We start from the raw sequence: 17,345 nt of genomic DNA on the forward strand, positions 1-17,345 counted from the left end.
AGAAAAAAATGAAATGGATTTTGATGCCCAGACCATGTGGTACATTTGTCTGGAACCTCTTAAGTGCTTAGGCACCATTCAGTTAGACTCCAGCCTCTTTAGTTTGTATCATCTTCATTACATGTAAACTTAAACACACAAAGCCCTTGCTTTGTATTTTTCCTTTTTTTTCTTGTCTACCTTTAAACTGGATGCAAATTTACTCACATTCAGAAGGAATGTGGTTTAGGACTATTGCTCCAGAGCAATCCCAATTTTTAAAAAGAGGAAAAACAAAAATGAAGAAAAGCATAGTTCCTCTCAGAAGTATTTGTGCCATGAAAAATATTTCTGTATTCGCTCAGTCACGTGCTTCTTGAGAGAGTAACACGAGGACATAAGGAGTGTTTGTTCCGCCCCGTGGAAGATCACAGGAACTGGCACCTTCCTGGAAGCTTAATCGTCCTGAGATTTGCCAAAAGCAAGTTTCCTGCTCAGGCCGTCTGGCGTGATTGTGTTACCCGCGCTGATCCTTTCCCAACGCAGCCTTGCGCTCCAAGCCGCACTTTGCTCTCTCGTGATCTCCTTCTCTGTCGCTCTGCTTATTGAGCTTTTCTTGATGGCAAAATTGAACTAATTCTTCAAGGATGCTGTGTGTTATAGGCGCTTGCTGGTATCATTCAGAAACTGACTCTTGCTTTCAATCTCTAGTGGCGGTTGTTCAGTAAGTCATCCAGACTTTTTTAGTTGCTATTTCTGACAAATCACGAATGTAAATCATGATAGTGATCTTAAAACTGAATGGAAAAAACTCACCGCTTACCAGGAACTGCTGTGGTTACTCATAGTTCCTGACTTTTTAAAAATATATCTGTTCTGGATAAAAGTCACACAGATTTGTTTTCAAAGTGGATTTTTTGTAGGCTGTATTTTTGCTGGCTCTGAGAAGACTTTTTGTAAATAGTATAACTTGAAAGGAACATTCAGGAGTTTTGGGTTTTTTTTTTCCTGTTTTTTTCCCCCTTCCTTGCAAATCTGGATGATTGTAATAAATAGCTCTACCTTTCTTAAGACAGAATGCAATCCATGTGCGGTGAAATCTCTTTTGAATACTTTTAGACACTATAAAAAACTTAAGAGTAGAAAAGGAATTTACTCTGCTTGTTCTTGTATACTTTTGTTTCAAATCGGCTTCTTCTTCAGAGAAACTTTTTCTTCAGAAGTATGTCTTCACTCTGAAAAGCTGCAGTAGACATATTTTATTCTGTGCAATGATTTTTCTTAGCAAATACATTGATCAGAAAACAAATTAATTAGCAGATTGAGAAGGCCAGCAGTCTGCCTCTACCTGCTGTTGTCTCAATTTTATTATTGAAACTAGAAGCAAAGAAAATTTCCACCCTCTATTTGGAAAGTGCAGAGGAAACAACCTGGCCAACCTGCCTATCTAGCAACTATTCCACCTACATTGCTGAGGTCAGTAGCTCAGTTTTTTATCAAGTCGTATCCTGCCCTTAAGTTTCTGTAGCCTTCCGTACAGTCAGAGTCTAAACTTCTATTTATGCAATGAGTAAGTGTGAGCCCTGAAGCTTCTGGATCTGCTAGAGATAGGTGACAGTTTTTGTGGGTATGGTGCAGTTATCCATAATCTCAGAAAAACAGAGGTGGAATGAGATTGCCATTACATGGGTCGTCATCTGCCATGGGTCATCATCTGCCATGGTCAGGAGAGGCTGGTATTTCAGAGGAAACATTGTGTGGATAAAATCAGGGCAAGGCACCAGTTCTCATAAACTAGGATCCAGCCTGACCTTTTCGGTGTGAATTATTCTACCTTACGCTCCCCTACTAGCTCCCAGCCTCACCTCCGTTTTGTACTCTCCTTTGCAAACGTCTTTCTAGCATCCTGCAGAAGCACCATGTCTCCAGGAGATGGATTACTCTGCTGTCCATTTTACACCCCAGCTGGATCAATAAAAGCCCTTAATCTCATTACTGGCTTGGCATTGTCTTAGAGGTGCTTGGATATACGTTTGTGATGCATCTGTGCCTTCTGCTCCAGTCCCGTGGCCCATGTGTAGCTCTGTTCCTTGCCTGCACTTGGGCTGGCCGTGCTGCTCTTTCACTCTGCCCCCATAATATTCTGCAAGTACCTGCTGCCTGCTTGCCCACCATTATTTTCCTTCTGATTTCACCATGCTGATGCTCCTCACTTCCATATGTATTTTCAGCTTTTCTTGCATCAAACTCCGTCGTCTGCATGCTGTGGGATCTGTCTTGTTTAGTTACCATTAACCCATGTGTCACTAACCAGTTCCCTTGTTTGTCCCACCTCCATTGCTCAGCACACCTGCAGAGTGACTCTAGAGAGCAGGTTTCTGAGCCTCACAGACCCCACAGAGGCAACAGGTGCACGCACCAGCGGAAAGAGCACCAGAAAGTGCCCTCACCTTTACCTGACAACACCTCTGAGTGCAGGCGTCACCCCTTGGAGGATCCTCACTGCTCTCCTCAACCAAGCAAGGCCAGGAGCAGGCATCACCGTGACAGAGAGCAGCAGGAATGGACATCAGTCAGCCAGAGGGGGTCCAGGAGACCTCCCAGCCTGGACCTGGAAAGAGGGGGTGAATGTGTTGCCGTTGACTGCAGCGATAGCTGGGAGCTGCGGGAGAAGAAGGCAGCCGGCAGAGAGAAAGCTTGGAGGCCTCTCAGTCTTAATCTGGAGTCAGAGCATGAACTCGCAAAGCAGGTGCAACATGATAGAAAGCCATCAAGGCAAGACAGAGAAAAGCACCTTCCCCTTCTTGATGTGGAGCTGGAAGCTGAGCAGGAAACCTGGCATCATGATGGCAGCCAGCTGTTGCACCTAGAGAACCGTAAATCCCGCCATCGTGGCCGCACATTGCCTAGGACAGTTCATGACAGGAGGCTGCATGACTCTGAGTCCAGAGAAGATCATAGGAAGGGTGAGGAGAGAGATTGCAGAAGAGCAGGACACAGGAGAAAACCTTCCCCCTCTCCAAACACGGTGACCTGGGGAAGGGTTGGAGACTGCCAAGACTCAGGTAACCAAGTAGTGGGGAAGGTATAGATATGTGTGGGGAAGATGCTTTGCTTGCCCCATCCTGTTGTTTGAAACCTGTGGTTTTTGTTTTTTGTTATTTTTTTCCTCTGAAGACTCATATATCAAATATCTGTCTGTTGTCTGTACACAGTGAATCTTCCCTGGATTTCTTCCTTACTCAGTGTGATTCTCTTTATCCATTAAAACTCTCACTCTGTTTATTTTCTGATACATCCTGTGGCAACAAAGAGGACAAGTAAGAAGGTATTGTTAGAAACTGATCTTGGCATCCTATGGAAAACCCTCTTTTATTTTCATAATCTAATTAGTGCTGTGCTCTCCTTGCACAGGAACAAAAACAGCAAGTATTTTCGTTATACCCTTTTGTTTCACTGATTTGGGTTGCAGGGCTGTAAATAAGGACAATTTGCTTAAGCACTAACAAGCCAGCACTTCCCATCCACTTCCTATTGGAAACCTAAGCAATTTTTGTTGAGGAATGTTCTGTGGTGGAATGAGATGTCTGAACTGCAGACATCTGGAAGACTAAGTTTTTGTGACATTCTGAAACAGGTGAATTTTGCTAGAAAACATGTACTGGTGTGGATTTTGTTGTTTAATAATACTTGAGGCTTTAAAAATCCAGATACACCTTTCTGCTTTTAAAAAGAGAATGGGAGTGGGTGTGACCTATCCCTTAGAAAGTGAAAATATGAGTTTAGAGATTTGGAACCTCTCTAACTCTTCCTGCAGGGTGGGAGGCTTATGTCGAGCCATCTGTCTGGTCTCCACTTGGAAAGGTGGGGATGATGATGTGTGTCTGTCTCTGGAGATGCTGTGAGAATTATTTTTGTGTTCATAATGCAAAAGTTTTGTTTCAGGATGTTGAAGGTGTTGAGATCTTTAGAAAATCAATAGGTCATACTTTGCCCTGATACAGTGTGGATCTTGAGTGACTCAGTATTCTATTGTACACGTGTTGAGTTAAAATAGCCAAGACGCTTAGGCAGAAGCTCACATCCTTTTCCTGCAGGCTACAATTATGGTTAGCTTTGTGCTCCCGTGAGTGTGGGCAGAGGTGATATGGAAGTGTTTATCACTGTCTTCTGAGAAAATCAAGATTGGCACCAATCAATGTGCAAAGAAAGGTCGATCTTGGTTTCAGCATAGCTCTCCAGCAAGCAATTGCTGGAAATTCAAATTTATCCTCCACAGAGGCAATGGTGTATGGGAGCTTGTCAGCAAGCTTGTGTTCACCTTCCAACATGATAAAACTGCATTTATCGTGGCCTTGGGAACAATCTGAATGATTTACTTTGGCCCAAGCTGGTAGTTTTTGCCAGAGTTTCAGCAGTGGTCTGAGATTGCAGCTCTTCACATTTTGAACTGATGAAATTGTTCGGGGAAAGGCCAAGCCATACACTTGGCTTTAATATGCCAGAAATGAAGTTGTGCTAAGATGACTTATAAGAGGGGTGCTAATTGCTTAAGATCATCAATTGGTTGACTTCAGTTAAAATAAAAACAACAACAACAAAACCCAACATACCTTTATACCTGAAGAGAAAGTACCTCCTGTTCCTACATTTTTATTCCAGGTTGATGCATGTTGGTCTCTGGCCCTGTGTAATTTGCAGTCTCAGGGGGATGCATGACAGAGTAGGACAGTGGTGTGTTGATAGATACACAGAAAGTTTTTGGAGGTTGGTTGGTTGCTTCTTTTTTTTTTCCTTGGTCTTGCCTGATCAGAAAGTATCTGGTGTATGGCCCAGTAACATGGAACATCTATTTATAATAAGTGCACAAACAGTGTAACTGGAGACACGAAAGTTTTGAGTGAAACTTATCTTCTCACTTTGGCGTGGAAGAGTGACAGACATCTGGAGTATCTGTATACCACAGATAGACATCTAAATGAGGTTTTTGCTTTTTGAGATTACCAAACAGTACAGTTAAGACTGCAGACAGAAAGAGAAAGCATTCATTGTGTGTGAATGAAGCCATGCATTTTGTGACAGGGATGCTGGAATACTCCTTTGGTGTCCTATTGCAAATAGACTATGGAGAGGATCTCAAAATGCAGCATTTTTTGATCATTTGGGGATGGTTTAAATTTAAAATAAACAGATAAATAAAACTCTCTCTAAAGCAAGAGCTGAACCTTTTGTCAACTTCAACAATGTTTATTTGTCTGTTATCTCACTATGAATTGCAAAATTCATGGGTTAGCCCAAAAGAAGAAATTTCAGAAACCCTTTGCGAGTCTGTCCCAGGTAATTTTTGCAGCCCATGCTGTTCCAGAGATATATTTTGCAGAGTCTGTTGTGCTTGTAGCATGTGTTAGGCTGCTCTCCACTGCTGGGTTTAACAGCACGTATCACTCAAGTATGAAAAATCTACAGCTGCTTTGTTAACATCACTGTGCAGGTGAAAACCATGGCAATAAGGGTAACTACTCTTGCCACATAGTGGCATTAGTTATGTAGGAAATGGTATAACTATGCACATAGGAAAAATTCACTCCAAGGCATATATTCCACATCAGCTAAAGATCCTGTCAAAATAGCTGCCTGGCAGGGACTCTGCCATACTCCACGGTGCCTTTGCACAGGGTTTTGCAGGTGGCTGAGGTGTCAATGCTGGTGATGGTGAGGATTTCCTTTCAGAAGCATTTTGGAAATGAGTGAATTGATTGTTCTCTTTCTCCTAATTTTGTAGGAGCTAAGTCAAGGGGGGCAAAGCAAGCTATTTATGACAAACCTCGAAGGGAACAGGAATTGTCTGATGCAGAGATTGCTCGGAAATTGCAAGAGGAAGAGCTCCTGGTAAGCAGAGAGTATACATTAATCAGCTTGGAAAAATTAACATTTCCAGTACTGACAATTTCATTTTGCAAACTTTTTATGTACGATGGTAACTCTAAAACCTCAGGCCTTACTCCTCTGCATTCTAGTGCTCGTCTTTCTCTCCTATACAGAGAAAGGAGTGGAGTGAGAGGTGGTTTCTGCCCAGCAGAGCTCTTATTTTCTGTAGTTTGCTTAACACAAATCTATGCACACCTGAAAATTAAATGATTAAAGCAGAATGACATTAAATGAATATTTCCAAGTGGATGAAGATGGCATATAGTCAGTGTGGTCAGCCCAGATGTGAAACAGGCCAGTGTGAATCTTTGGTGGGAGAGGGCAGCAGGGTTGACAATGTATTGTGGTGTGACCTGACAGAGAGGTGAGGGCAAAATTCAGCTGATGATAGGTTGAAATGCTAGTTTAATATCATGTTGTGAGGTAACTGAGCTAGTTTAGTGTGTTTGGGGATAATGGTAGCAAAGTTATATGTGCACCTGCCCGCCCTGTCCAATGGGTTGACGGATCTGAGTTATTGAGGTATAACTATTTTTTCTGTTTTCTTGTTTGTTTGTTTTTTAGGCCAACGAGATGGATGAGAAGGCAGCTCAAGTAGCCCAAGATGAGGTGAGCAAGAATCTAAATGTTCACACTCTGCCTTTGTTTGTAGAAACTGCCAAACCCCGCTTGTCCCCTGTGATGCTCTAGCTATTCGCTTCCCTCCTTACTGGGGAAGCTCAGGACTCCGCTGGTGTTTGTTCCTAGCTGGTTTGCATACTCAGGCTGGTTGAGCGGGGTATTTCACCGCCTGTTGTGGCCACGGCAGATCAGGCAGGTTCATGGCTATTTAAGAGAAATGCTTGTAACCAAATCCCTAGGGGACTATGACGTGCTGTGAGGTGAACCCCATGCTGGAGGAAAAGAAATGGGGTTGAAAGGCTCTGCACATTCAAACCAGGCAAATCAAGGATCCACTGAGCACATAGTATGTAGCCAGTCTCATTTCTGCTGTGTCACTTGATCTCCAAGCACAGGCTCTGGTGAAATCCTAACTCCTATGGCTTTGCAGCCACTGCATTCAGTAGACATGCCTTATGGAGATCCAAGGACCTTGCGTATAGAGGACACAGTACAAGATGCTGTAGGCCTCTAACAATGATACTCTGTTTAAAATGTGTTTGGAAAGAGTTTAAAATGGTTCAAACCCACAAGAACAGTAAAATTCTCTGATGTGTTCTTTGTATTTTTTCTTCTAGGAAATAGCCCGCCTCTTGATGGCTGAGGAGAAAAAAGCTTTAAAGAAAGAGAAGGAACGAGAAAAGACTTCCTTTGAAAAGAAGAGGCATGATCAAGACTGGAAGGTATGTCAAGCTTCAGGAGGCCTCACAAAGGAGGCAAGAGTGAAGGTATTAAAGAGTGTGTTATCTTAATCTCAAGGCCAGATGGAGATAGCTGTGATGTTTTCAGCCTTCTCACTGTATTGAGCCAGTTGCAGGGGCACAGCTGAGTGCAGCCTTCTGCTCTGCTAAACCATGTGTACAGTCATTACACAGTAATCCTTTGCATTTGACCACAGCTAAGGGATGGATCCCCCAATTCAGACTCTTATTTAGAGCAAAGCTTCGGGTTCACTCAGCAAGGCTATTTAAAGTACTGGAAACTGGACCAGGTTCTACAATTTGCACGTATCTGGCCGTGGTTAGTTGTGTGTGTGAACTGAGCACAGAAGGACTGTGCAGAGCCGTGGAAGCCTTGACACAGTGGCTAGTGTCTTGCATGGCATGAGGACAACCTGTTGGTGAGCCGCTCTCCCTTCTTCCTGACAGTACGATGCAAGCGAATCAACGCGCTCGAAGTCAAAAGAAGGGCCTGAACCTCAGCGACACAAAGGCGACAAGTCTTTACGGTGAGCTAAACACATATCTAATAAACTGAGGAAATACAGGTAAGAGGCTGCTCAGAGGTTGAGCCTTGGGGAGAGTAGCTGTGGGGAGACCAATCTGATCCACAAGGGGCTTGGTGAAGTATGGAGATTTTAGCACTAAAGAGATATGGAGGGCACAGAGCCTGTGGGATGTTTGATGACATGTGCCATTTGCTGTGCTTGTGGCTTCTAGCCGTCTCAGTCTCCCTGCCCAGCGTTGACAGAGATTGATGAGCTTGTGCAGTGACATTTGTTAAATGACAGAGAGGCATCAAGAGGGTTAAAGAGCTTCTGGGTATGTGAAACCAAATGTTATGTCTGGACAAGAAGGAGGAACCACAATGCGTTTGCTTGGTTGTTCCCTTGTGTCCCCATTCCGCAGCTAAGCCTTATGTGCTGCTCCAGCTGCTGCGTTGGAGACCCTGCTGCAAGCAAATGCATCATGCTTGGGGTATCTCCTTCCAGAGCTGATGGGAAAGGGGTGTAGTACAGAGCTGGTCTGCAGGTGGAAAGTCAGGGCCAGACAGCAGTTTGCACCAAGCCTACAGGGACAGAGCAGGCAGCCAATGTATTGCTTTAGCCATGCTGTTGTGCCTTTGGTGTATGGGTTTTTTCTTTGTGTGTTTTTTTTTCCCCATCCAAACATTTTTTTTCCTGTGCTTGGCAGATCACAGCCTCTCCTCAATGACTTTGAACATGCTCGTTATTACACAAGCCAGCCTAGCCCCTCACGCCAATTTCCCAAACATGAACCCTCTCCTAAAGGTAAGCTTGAGCCCACAGTTGCCCCAGCACTTGGTATTTTCCTCAAATAACCAGCCTGAGGGACAGGATGTTTGGTGAGGGATGCTAATAGAGAGGAGGAATGAATGCATTGCCCCAACAGACTTGTGGTGCTGGTCAGTATTCAAGTTGTACTTGCTGAGCACGTTGCTAGCTGAGAGAGGAAAAAAATAAATTAGTTTGCCATGTCAAACTGCTCTGGCTTGCCCATTATGATCTCTTAACGATGAATGACTGTAAATCCAGACAGCAAATGAAAGAGAAATGACATGAAGACGATGACGTGATAGTTCTTAGGTGAGTCACTCTATGAAGCGATTCAATAAAAGATAGAAAACCTTCATGGTACCATCTGCTGCTGGATGACCAGGCAGACGCTTGTCCTGAGATCAGGCTTGTTTTATTCCTGCAGCATCTCAGCACTGTTTTGTTGGCTTGTACTCTGAAAACATTTGGCACCAGAACAGTGTGGGTGGGAGTTGGTGTTTTTGTTTTAGTTTGGTTTTGGGTTTTGCCTGATTTTAGAAGTCTAAAAGCTAATTGTGTTATCTCTAGAGTCTGTGGGGAGAGAAAGGTACAGCCAGTGTTCAGCTTGCTCAGATTTCATCTGACTCCACTGACTCTAACTTAAATGTGGAGCTTATTTCATAGAATTTAATATTTGAGCCTCTTGTGTTCAGTCTTCATCAAACAAGTTGGAAAGTTTATGGCAATTTATAGAATTTGTAAGCCCAGTGTTCTTTCCATTTTCTTTAGCAAGACTCTGGAAAGTGTTTTTCTTGCCATTCACACTCACTGGAAGAAATGCAAGTCTTCCTGTCTCATTGACCTATCCTTCCATTTGTTTGAGAAATGTTAGGTACAATTGCCACTTTGGCATTTGATTTCGCCAGCATCCTAAAGTTACACAGACATCAAAGGGGGCAGGACAGATAAGATTTCTGCAGGAAGTATTTTTTTTCACCAGAATCTACTTTACTGATTTCCTTCTTCTTTCTGTTTTGCTTTTCAGGTTCCCGTAGGAAGCAGTAAGCTGCTAGCCTTTGCTTTGGTACTGACTCTTCTGTAGCAAATCTTCCTGGAATTGCCAGAAAACTTTCTTGATTACTTACCCAACAGGAGGTTCACTCTCCAGCCCCAGGATCTCCTCTTTGTGTCATCGTATTAATAAGGAACATTTTTTCATTTCAATTTCTTACTTGTATGTGATCACTTAAGCAGTGCAGTACAATCTAGCCGCTACTGAGCTGTGTAGATCAACTAGCTGATTTAAAAGCTTCCTTTTTTACCCCCTTGATGCTTTCTTTTTTGTTTTTATTTTTAAGCTTTGGCTGGAGCTTGGACAAATAGAGATGCATATACAACTAGAAGGAAAATCCAAGATGTGAGCTGGGTTATGGCAATGCAGCAGAACATCTGAAATACAAGTCCTTACTATATTAGGATGACTTAGTGCAGAGTTGTAAAAGGGAACATGTTTCTCTCTGTGCTGGGTAAGAAAGCTGAGCCAATCCAAGAGAGATACATATTAGCTTACAGGAAGGAGAAAGGGTCTTCACAACGTACACCAGCGAAAGCTGTAACCTGAGACTGATCAGGAGGAATTTGCTTGTAGAACCAATTTGCTTAACTGCTATGGTTCTTTTTAGAGTTTCCAGCAAGCACTCCTAAATTCTGTATGGGTAGAGCATGCAACCAGACATTCAGCTGAAGGATATCGGATAGGATGCTTAAGAGGAAAGATAGTTGAAAGTGAGATTAGACCTTGTGCGCATGACTTCTAAACTGAACTGATGCAGCTGTGAGTTATGAATTGAGAAGAATCACACACATTGATTTAAATGCCTGAAAGGACCTCTGTGGTCACCTGCTTTGAGCTTCAGCATAATGCAAGCCAAGGAATTTAATTTAGGTCAAGCAGGAACTACTGTTACTCCTTGCTCAGTTGCTGATGCACTGAGCACTGTAAGGTATGTCTAAACCTAAATGTATCTTGGAAACACAGGACTGAAAGAGGACAATATGGGCATTGGACATTGAATCCAAAACCCACAATAACAGGCAACTTGGAGACGCTGAGTCCAAACTAGCCAACAAAATGTCTGTGTTACCTGCCTTCCCTCCACGTTGCTCCATACAGTACTCCAGGCAGGCTCCAGTCTGGATGAAGTGACTGCTCTCTGGGGTGTGGTTTTGCTTGCAAGTTTAAGTTATCTGTACAAATTTGCCCATGGACTGAAATGTATTTTTTCTCTCTACTCTTTGAAAATCATTCTGCTCTTACATAGTCAGGTAGACTTTGCCATTGGCCTCCTCTCAATCTAAATCTGTTGTTTTTTTAATCTTTTTTTTTTCTTTTTGCCATTTGTTTTTTCCAAGTGCATTTTAACCTGCAAAGCAGAGCAGAGGGTAAATTGTTCGGAGTCTGTTAGCCAGTTACCAGCCAGGCTAGTTACTTGCTTTGGCAGTCTGGTTCACAGCAGCAGAGCCTGGTTGTGGTGCCACTTCATCCCAGCTTCCTTGTTGCCTGGCACCAAGTCAGTCCTGTCATGCTCTTTGTCCTTTGCTGGCTGCTGTAACTCTGCTGCTGGCTTTGATAAGCGACGGCAGAGTCGCGACTGTACCCACCCCCTCACCAACCAACTCCTCTACCTGGGAAAGAGGAGCCTCCCAGCTCTTCTTTAGCTGTTGATCAGAAAGTTACTGTGAAACAACTCATTAGGAAGACAAGATAACTTGATAACCAGAGCAAGAGCCTGTGCCTTACCTTAACCTAAATGAAAAACTTCCACTTCCTGCCCCAACTGGGATGTTTCTACCAGTTCCCTACCTGCAAAGTACCAGCTAGTCCCCAACAGAGCTTTGCTGCAGGCACACATTAGCTGAAAACGTAGCAACATAGGACCTTGTGCATCAGCAGCATCCTATTAGCTGCATGCTCTTGCTTCCAGACCATGAGCCTGCTCACCTGCATCAACCCTTATGTGACTTGCAAGCGCCTGCTTGCTTGCTGCTTCTTCTCAGGAAATATCCCAGCCTGCGGCTAGATTTTACTGTCTCTGCATTGTGCCCTCTTCTCTTTCCATCTGTCCATTCAGAAGTGTTAACGTTGTTTTAAAGAAATAGGAAAAAAAAACAGCGTAGACCATATATTTTTATTTGATAACTTGGGCCAATGTGGCAACTTCCTTTGCAGTGATTTTATTTTATAAATGTTTATTTTTATATTTCATGTAACAGTCAAAATTTTTACTGCTGAAAATACTGGGAGTTTTTGGTGGGTTTCTTCCTCCCTTGCTTTCAATCAGACTGTATTTATTGTTGTGAAATGGATCTCTAGTGGGGATTTACGTACCAATACTTCTACAAATGCTCCAGCCCAGGCCCTGCTGTTTGTATCATCTGGTGCACTTGTGAAAACTGGATGGGGAAGAATCCTGCCAAATCAAAAAGCGGTTGTGCTTTGTACTCACTGTGCATGGGGAAAAAGGTGACTCTGTGCAAGGCAAGGCGAAATCAGCAACTAGGAATTCAGCCGTCCCTGGGCTTCTGTAGCTGACTGTGATGGGTTTTCCTGCACTGCAGTTGGCTGATGTAACTTCTGTCTTATCCTAATCAGAGAAGTAATGAAGGCCCTGAGCCTGCTGACGTCTGAAGAACTTACTAATTCAGGAAAGGTGCTTGGGAGTATCTGAGTTGTTGACTTTAATGGGAGCGATTGGGGGCTGGGTGGTGCGAGAGTGTGTTCTGATTGACTTGTTTGGAAGCTGAGGAAAGTCCAAAGACTATCCCAAAGCCTGGGCCTCTTTATGAGCCTCTTCTGGCCTGCCAAGCTATCTGCCCATGGCACTGAAAAGAGGACGCTCAAGGGAAGGATCCCAGGAACTGCTGCTTCGTTGGGTTGGGGAGAGCTGGTTGCTTTGGGGCTGCTCATCTCTATGTCCCCCTGCCCCTTATCCTTAACTTTTTTAATCTTGCTCCCTGGCTTTGTTATTTGCTGTCCCTTGTAATTGTTTTTCTCCTCATTTTATTTTTCTGTAGCCTTTCTGAAGGAGGTCCAGGGGTTATGTTGAAAGGGAGCTGATACCTATACCTAGAGAGAGAAACTGTAAAATCAGTAACTGAGGAAAGCATATAATAGACAGGTATAAATAGAGCAACTGTTCTCTAGGCCTTGTGGGCCTCATGCATTCAGTAGGCTAGAGACTTCCGGAGGCAAACATTGCAATGGGGCTTGCATGTCTAGCAGCCACTTTTGACTCCTCCCATGGCCCCACTAAAGTCAACAAGAGTTGAGTTAAGAGTGTGGATCAACAAGCACCTAGTTCACGCTGGGGCTTAGCAGCCACAGTTTTTCTGAAGTCAGAGAGATGCAGCAACACGGGCCAGATGGAACATCAGCACCTGGCATGTGTGTCCCTGGAAAGGGGCTCGTTAAAGTCATTGCTTTAAAAAAGACCTAACCAGAGCAATATTTCCTTTCCAAGACAGACAAAATATTTAAATAACCTTTGTTGTTGTTGTTGTCCTTTGCCAAGTTTCAGTAGCTTTGCCTATGCTTTTGTTCTGGATTTGGCAGTATGTCAGAGTCCCAGTCGAGCACGTGTGCCCAGGCTATTTTGATTCTGCATCTCTTTCTTACTGTGCATGTTCATAAGGCAACAGTGGTCGTATGCAAAGTTCGTCACTGTGAAATCTGTCACTTCCTTATCTCCGTGGTAGGTTAGAACTCCTCCACCCCTTCACCTCTCTCCGAAGCACAGTGGCCCACGGAGGAGAGGACAGGCGAGCCGAGTGATTGTGCCTTACGTGCAGGAATACTCTGTCTCCAGTATACTCTGATCTGAGTCACCTTGCTGTGAAACACTGTCTTAAAACGTGGACCGTACAGCTTCCTGCAGCAAGAAGTTGTTGGCATCATGGGGATAGGTCCAGCAGGTTAATCTCATGGATTTTGAAGAACTTTACAGTTTTGAATTTAGTGGGGGAAGGGAAAATATTGGTTGCTAATGGTTAGATTAAGTCTTATCATTGGATTTCTCTCATGGGGAGAAAGGATAGAAGTTACAAATGCTGCAGTCTGCTTCACTCTGTAAAAGGGATCTTGTATGTACAGTATTTTTATATCTCTGCATTTCCACCTGTCAGGATTGGAATCAGAATTAATAACATCTCTTAGCTAAGAAAAAAAAAATATATTTTTTTTTACAGTGCTAGACCTTTGTAAGTTTTTGTTTTGTGCCAAATTACAGCCACTGTTACGTTTTCTTTTTTTTTTTTTCTTCCTTTTTTTTTAGGATATGAATTCAATTTATTGCTGTTGATCATTGTGTGTATTATATATATTTTTTATTACCAAGGTTTTTATTTTAATTCATATTAACCTGTATGCAAACTAACTGTGGATTGCTAATTTATATATAAAGGGGGACACTTTAGAGATGGTGTGAGAATCCCCTGCTTAGTTTACACTCTTGTAATCCAGCGCAACCAGGCTATAAAACACAACGCTTCTTACACAGAGTATTCCCCTGGGTATCAGATCCCTCCTGCTGGTCCTCACAGCACACTAATGCTGCAAGCTGGCGTGCGGACGCAAGAGGAACCAAAGCACAGCCCATAGGCACGGACTGAGGCATGAGCAAGCGAGCTGGCCTCTTTGCCGTCCTGCTTGCAGCAGTCACACCAGGGGAGGCTGCTGCAGCAGGAATTCCAGTTTGGGGTGACTTTGAGGTTTACTCTGCCCTATCTCCTGCCCTAGGAGAGAGGCAAGTCTCTCGAGATGCTGAATGCTTAGTTTTGCAGCTGCTTTGGGAGACGTGTAGGGGATAGCACTGAGGCACACCAGTGCCCCTTGGATAAAATATACCACTGGGCAGGCTCTCGCTGTGCTGCATGCAAGTGCCACGTGGACTGTTGCGCCCAGGGCAGGCTGCAGCGTGCAGATTTTGTCAGGAAGTCACAATGCTCTGGACCTCTAGGCTGGAAATTTTACTAGCTGCCTCCTCTGCCTCGGGTAGCACAAGGCAGGGCTTACCCATGCAGCTTGGACTCTTCACAGGAGAGGACACTGGCACACACAGATGAGTATTTTCTACTTCACAGTAAGCAAGTTTCACTGTATCAGTGTTCGCTCTAAATAGACTCCACAGTGTGTCTCCAGCTGCATCTGTGCACTGCAATATAGTTAACTTCCTCAGAGAAATAACTGCAATGGTCTAATTTAGCTCTTTAGGGTAAACTTTCAGCCTGTTGAATCTAATTTTTAGCCATAGGATGTGATGAATTAGTCAAATGGTTTAAATTCCTCAGAGTTGCAAGTTTGCCCTGTGTTGCAACAGCTAATCCTTGATTGCAAATTGCACACTGACAATAATCCATCTATGCAAGCCTTTTTTTCTTATTTTTGATTGTTCACTATAATTTTACCAGGTTTGGCATAGAGCTTCTGAATGACATTTAACCAAAGTATCATATCTGTTTGTGTATAGCATGTTTTGCTTCATACTCCTGAATTCACTGAATGTAAAGAGAACATTGCCTTGCCCCATCTTGTTCAATAAACCATTGTCTTTTGTTATCCATTGCATCCTTCTGTCCCTGTACGTGCTTTTCTGGGAGCATTGAACTGGGTCCTTTTCCCTGCGATGAGTCAGAGATGTGTTCAGTGTGTCCTCCTGCCAGATGCTCCACTTCTGCTGGTTACACAAGAAAACGGTGCTTCATTCCACCCTTGCTTTCTGAAGCTTAGCTTCTTCTACCAATTATTATGTTCTTCCAATTTAACAGATGTAGCAAAATGACAATTTATATTTGATTATTTCATGGCTAGAGAGATGGGGAAAAAGAGCTATATAATGTTTTGGAAAGATTCTGGACTGTTTCATTTCCTGAGACTGTGATACTGAAAAATAAAACAATGTAATTATTTGCAAGGGTAGGATACTTTATTTCTTGTTAGCATACCTTTTAGTTTTTAAGATGCCTGCCTGAAGCTTCCCAAGAGCAACTCAAACGTACAGTGGTGTGATGAAAGGCAAGAAGGAAGCATGACAAATATCCTGTGACTGACTGACGTCTTCAAAGGCAATTAGGAGAGGATGCCAACCACGCACAATGCAAACACGATCAGACACAAAGTCATTTCCATGTCACGGATTCAGTTTCTAACTGAGCATGCTAAAATAAATGGGAGGCTACTAAATATAAGATAAAGAGCTTGAGTCCAAACTGTAAGCCTTTCTTAAAGGTTTATTTACTCACTGATTTCTACTTTTTTTGCAGAATCCAGCTATTTCAGAGGTGAGCATGGTACACCAGGCTGTCCCCACTCATGAGCTAGGGGCCTGTGCCAGGACAAGTGCCCTGACCACAGGAGAGTTCAGTTTGGGGCTTAGTAGGGCCTGTATTGTAGCACTACCGCAGTACTCTCAAATGCTATTAAATCTTTACCTCCCACAAGCTCTGTTACAGGGCCCCTTCAGAATCTGGCTCTTTAGGAGTTGGCAGGGACCAGTAAAATGGTTCGAAAATTAAAAATCCTAGGACATGGCTAGCAAGGGGAAAAGCCCTGGTGTAAATATGAGCCACTTGGTTAGAAGTGCCAAGAGCTCTGCCAGCTTATTGTAACCTCTTGTCTGAAGTGGCTAGGTTGGATTGTTTTCTTTGAAAACCTCCTTTCATGCCAGCCTTGGCTCTTGTTAAACTGGGCTGGTCTCTAGTGGGAGAGAGAGAGTTGCAGTGCCAAGGAGCATCTGCACAAACATGCATACAGAGGAGTTATATATGGGATCCATGAGGGGAACATTTAAGAGCCCCTGGTGACTTTGTTTGTCCCATATCAGAGGGCTTGCTGATCTCTGGGTTTCTGTCTCATGTGCGGCTTTCAAATTGTTTGGATGTGGCTGGGGAGTCATCGTGCTGTTGGTGATGGATCCAAGCTTACCAGCTATCCTCCAACCATGAGAAGAGGGTAAGCTGGCAAAGACTGCTTCAAGCCAGCATTGCTGGGCACCCAAAGGCCTAATTGCCCACTGAACTGCTCTGTCCTGCACTGGCAAGATAGGATTTGCAGAGGACAGCTGTCACCTCCCCCCATGCATGTCTCCTGTCCCCCTCCTGCTGCCAAGGTATGTGACATGTAACCAGGAGCTCTTAGCCACAAGGATTCAGAGAGTTGCTCACAGCTTGGGAAAGCTGTCTTTCTCCTTATAGGCTATCTGTGGAGGATACGGCAGGGTTAGGGGATGCCTACACAAAGTGACATACAAGGGGTTCAGAGCAAGCTCTTTAGCTTTGCCTGGACAGCCAGCACTGAACAGAGGTGTGTGCTGGCTCGTGTTTTACAGTGGAAGCAGATGCTGGTGCAGAGGCATGGCTCTCTCAAGATGCTTTAAAAATAGGATGAAGAAAGAATGGAGAGGAGAGGGCAAGTGAGCACCTCACCCCCCCCTCCCTCACTGGAAGCTCATTAGAAAGCAAGGGAAGAAGAGGAGACTCAGGCTGAGGCTCCAAGCAGTGCTCACAGAAGATTAAACTACTCCATACTCTAAAATGTTTTTCCTGTTGTGAGTATACTTTTTAATATTTCATGCACAGGTGGGTAAACAAATCAGGAATGAGCACAAGGTACAGAGAGCCTGCTCCTAGGACAGTCGGTCATATCCCATCTGTCATCTTCAGGAGCAGTATTTGTCCGTGTTTTCAACTTGTGTTTTTCTGCAATTGATGCTCCTCCTGTCCATGATGC

At 43.8% G+C, this 17,345-nt stretch overlaps 1 protein-coding gene across 2 annotated transcripts in view; it reads left to right on the plus strand.

Annotated features, from left to right (window-relative positions):
- Positions 1-15,531, plus strand: part of CCDC50 (coiled-coil domain containing 50) — a 45,324-nt gene extending 29,793 nt beyond the window's left edge. The window contains exons 6-12 of one of the 2 annotated variants that reach the window (XM_062582292.1): positions 2,325-3,044; positions 5,762-5,868; positions 6,472-6,516; positions 7,146-7,250; positions 7,716-7,795; positions 8,481-8,578; positions 9,609-15,531. In XM_062582292.1, coding sequence (XP_062438276.1) covers positions 2,325-3,044; positions 5,762-5,868; positions 6,472-6,516; positions 7,146-7,250; positions 7,716-7,795; positions 8,481-8,578; positions 9,609-9,628 — 1,175 coding nt within the window. In that variant the 3' untranslated portion in view covers positions 9,629-15,531. The remainder of the gene's footprint in view (positions 1-2,324; positions 3,045-5,761; positions 5,869-6,471; positions 6,517-7,145; positions 7,251-7,715; positions 7,796-8,480; positions 8,579-9,608) is intronic. The other variant, XM_062582291.1, reaches the window with a different exon arrangement.
- The last annotated feature ends 1,814 nt before the right edge of the window (positions 15,532-17,345 follow it).

The sequence above is a fragment of the Rhea pennata genome, chromosome 9, assembly GCF_028389875.1.
Source record: "Rhea pennata isolate bPtePen1 chromosome 9, bPtePen1.pri, whole genome shotgun sequence".
Classification (NCBI taxonomy): Eukaryota; Metazoa; Chordata; class Aves; order Rheiformes; family Rheidae; genus Rhea; species Rhea pennata.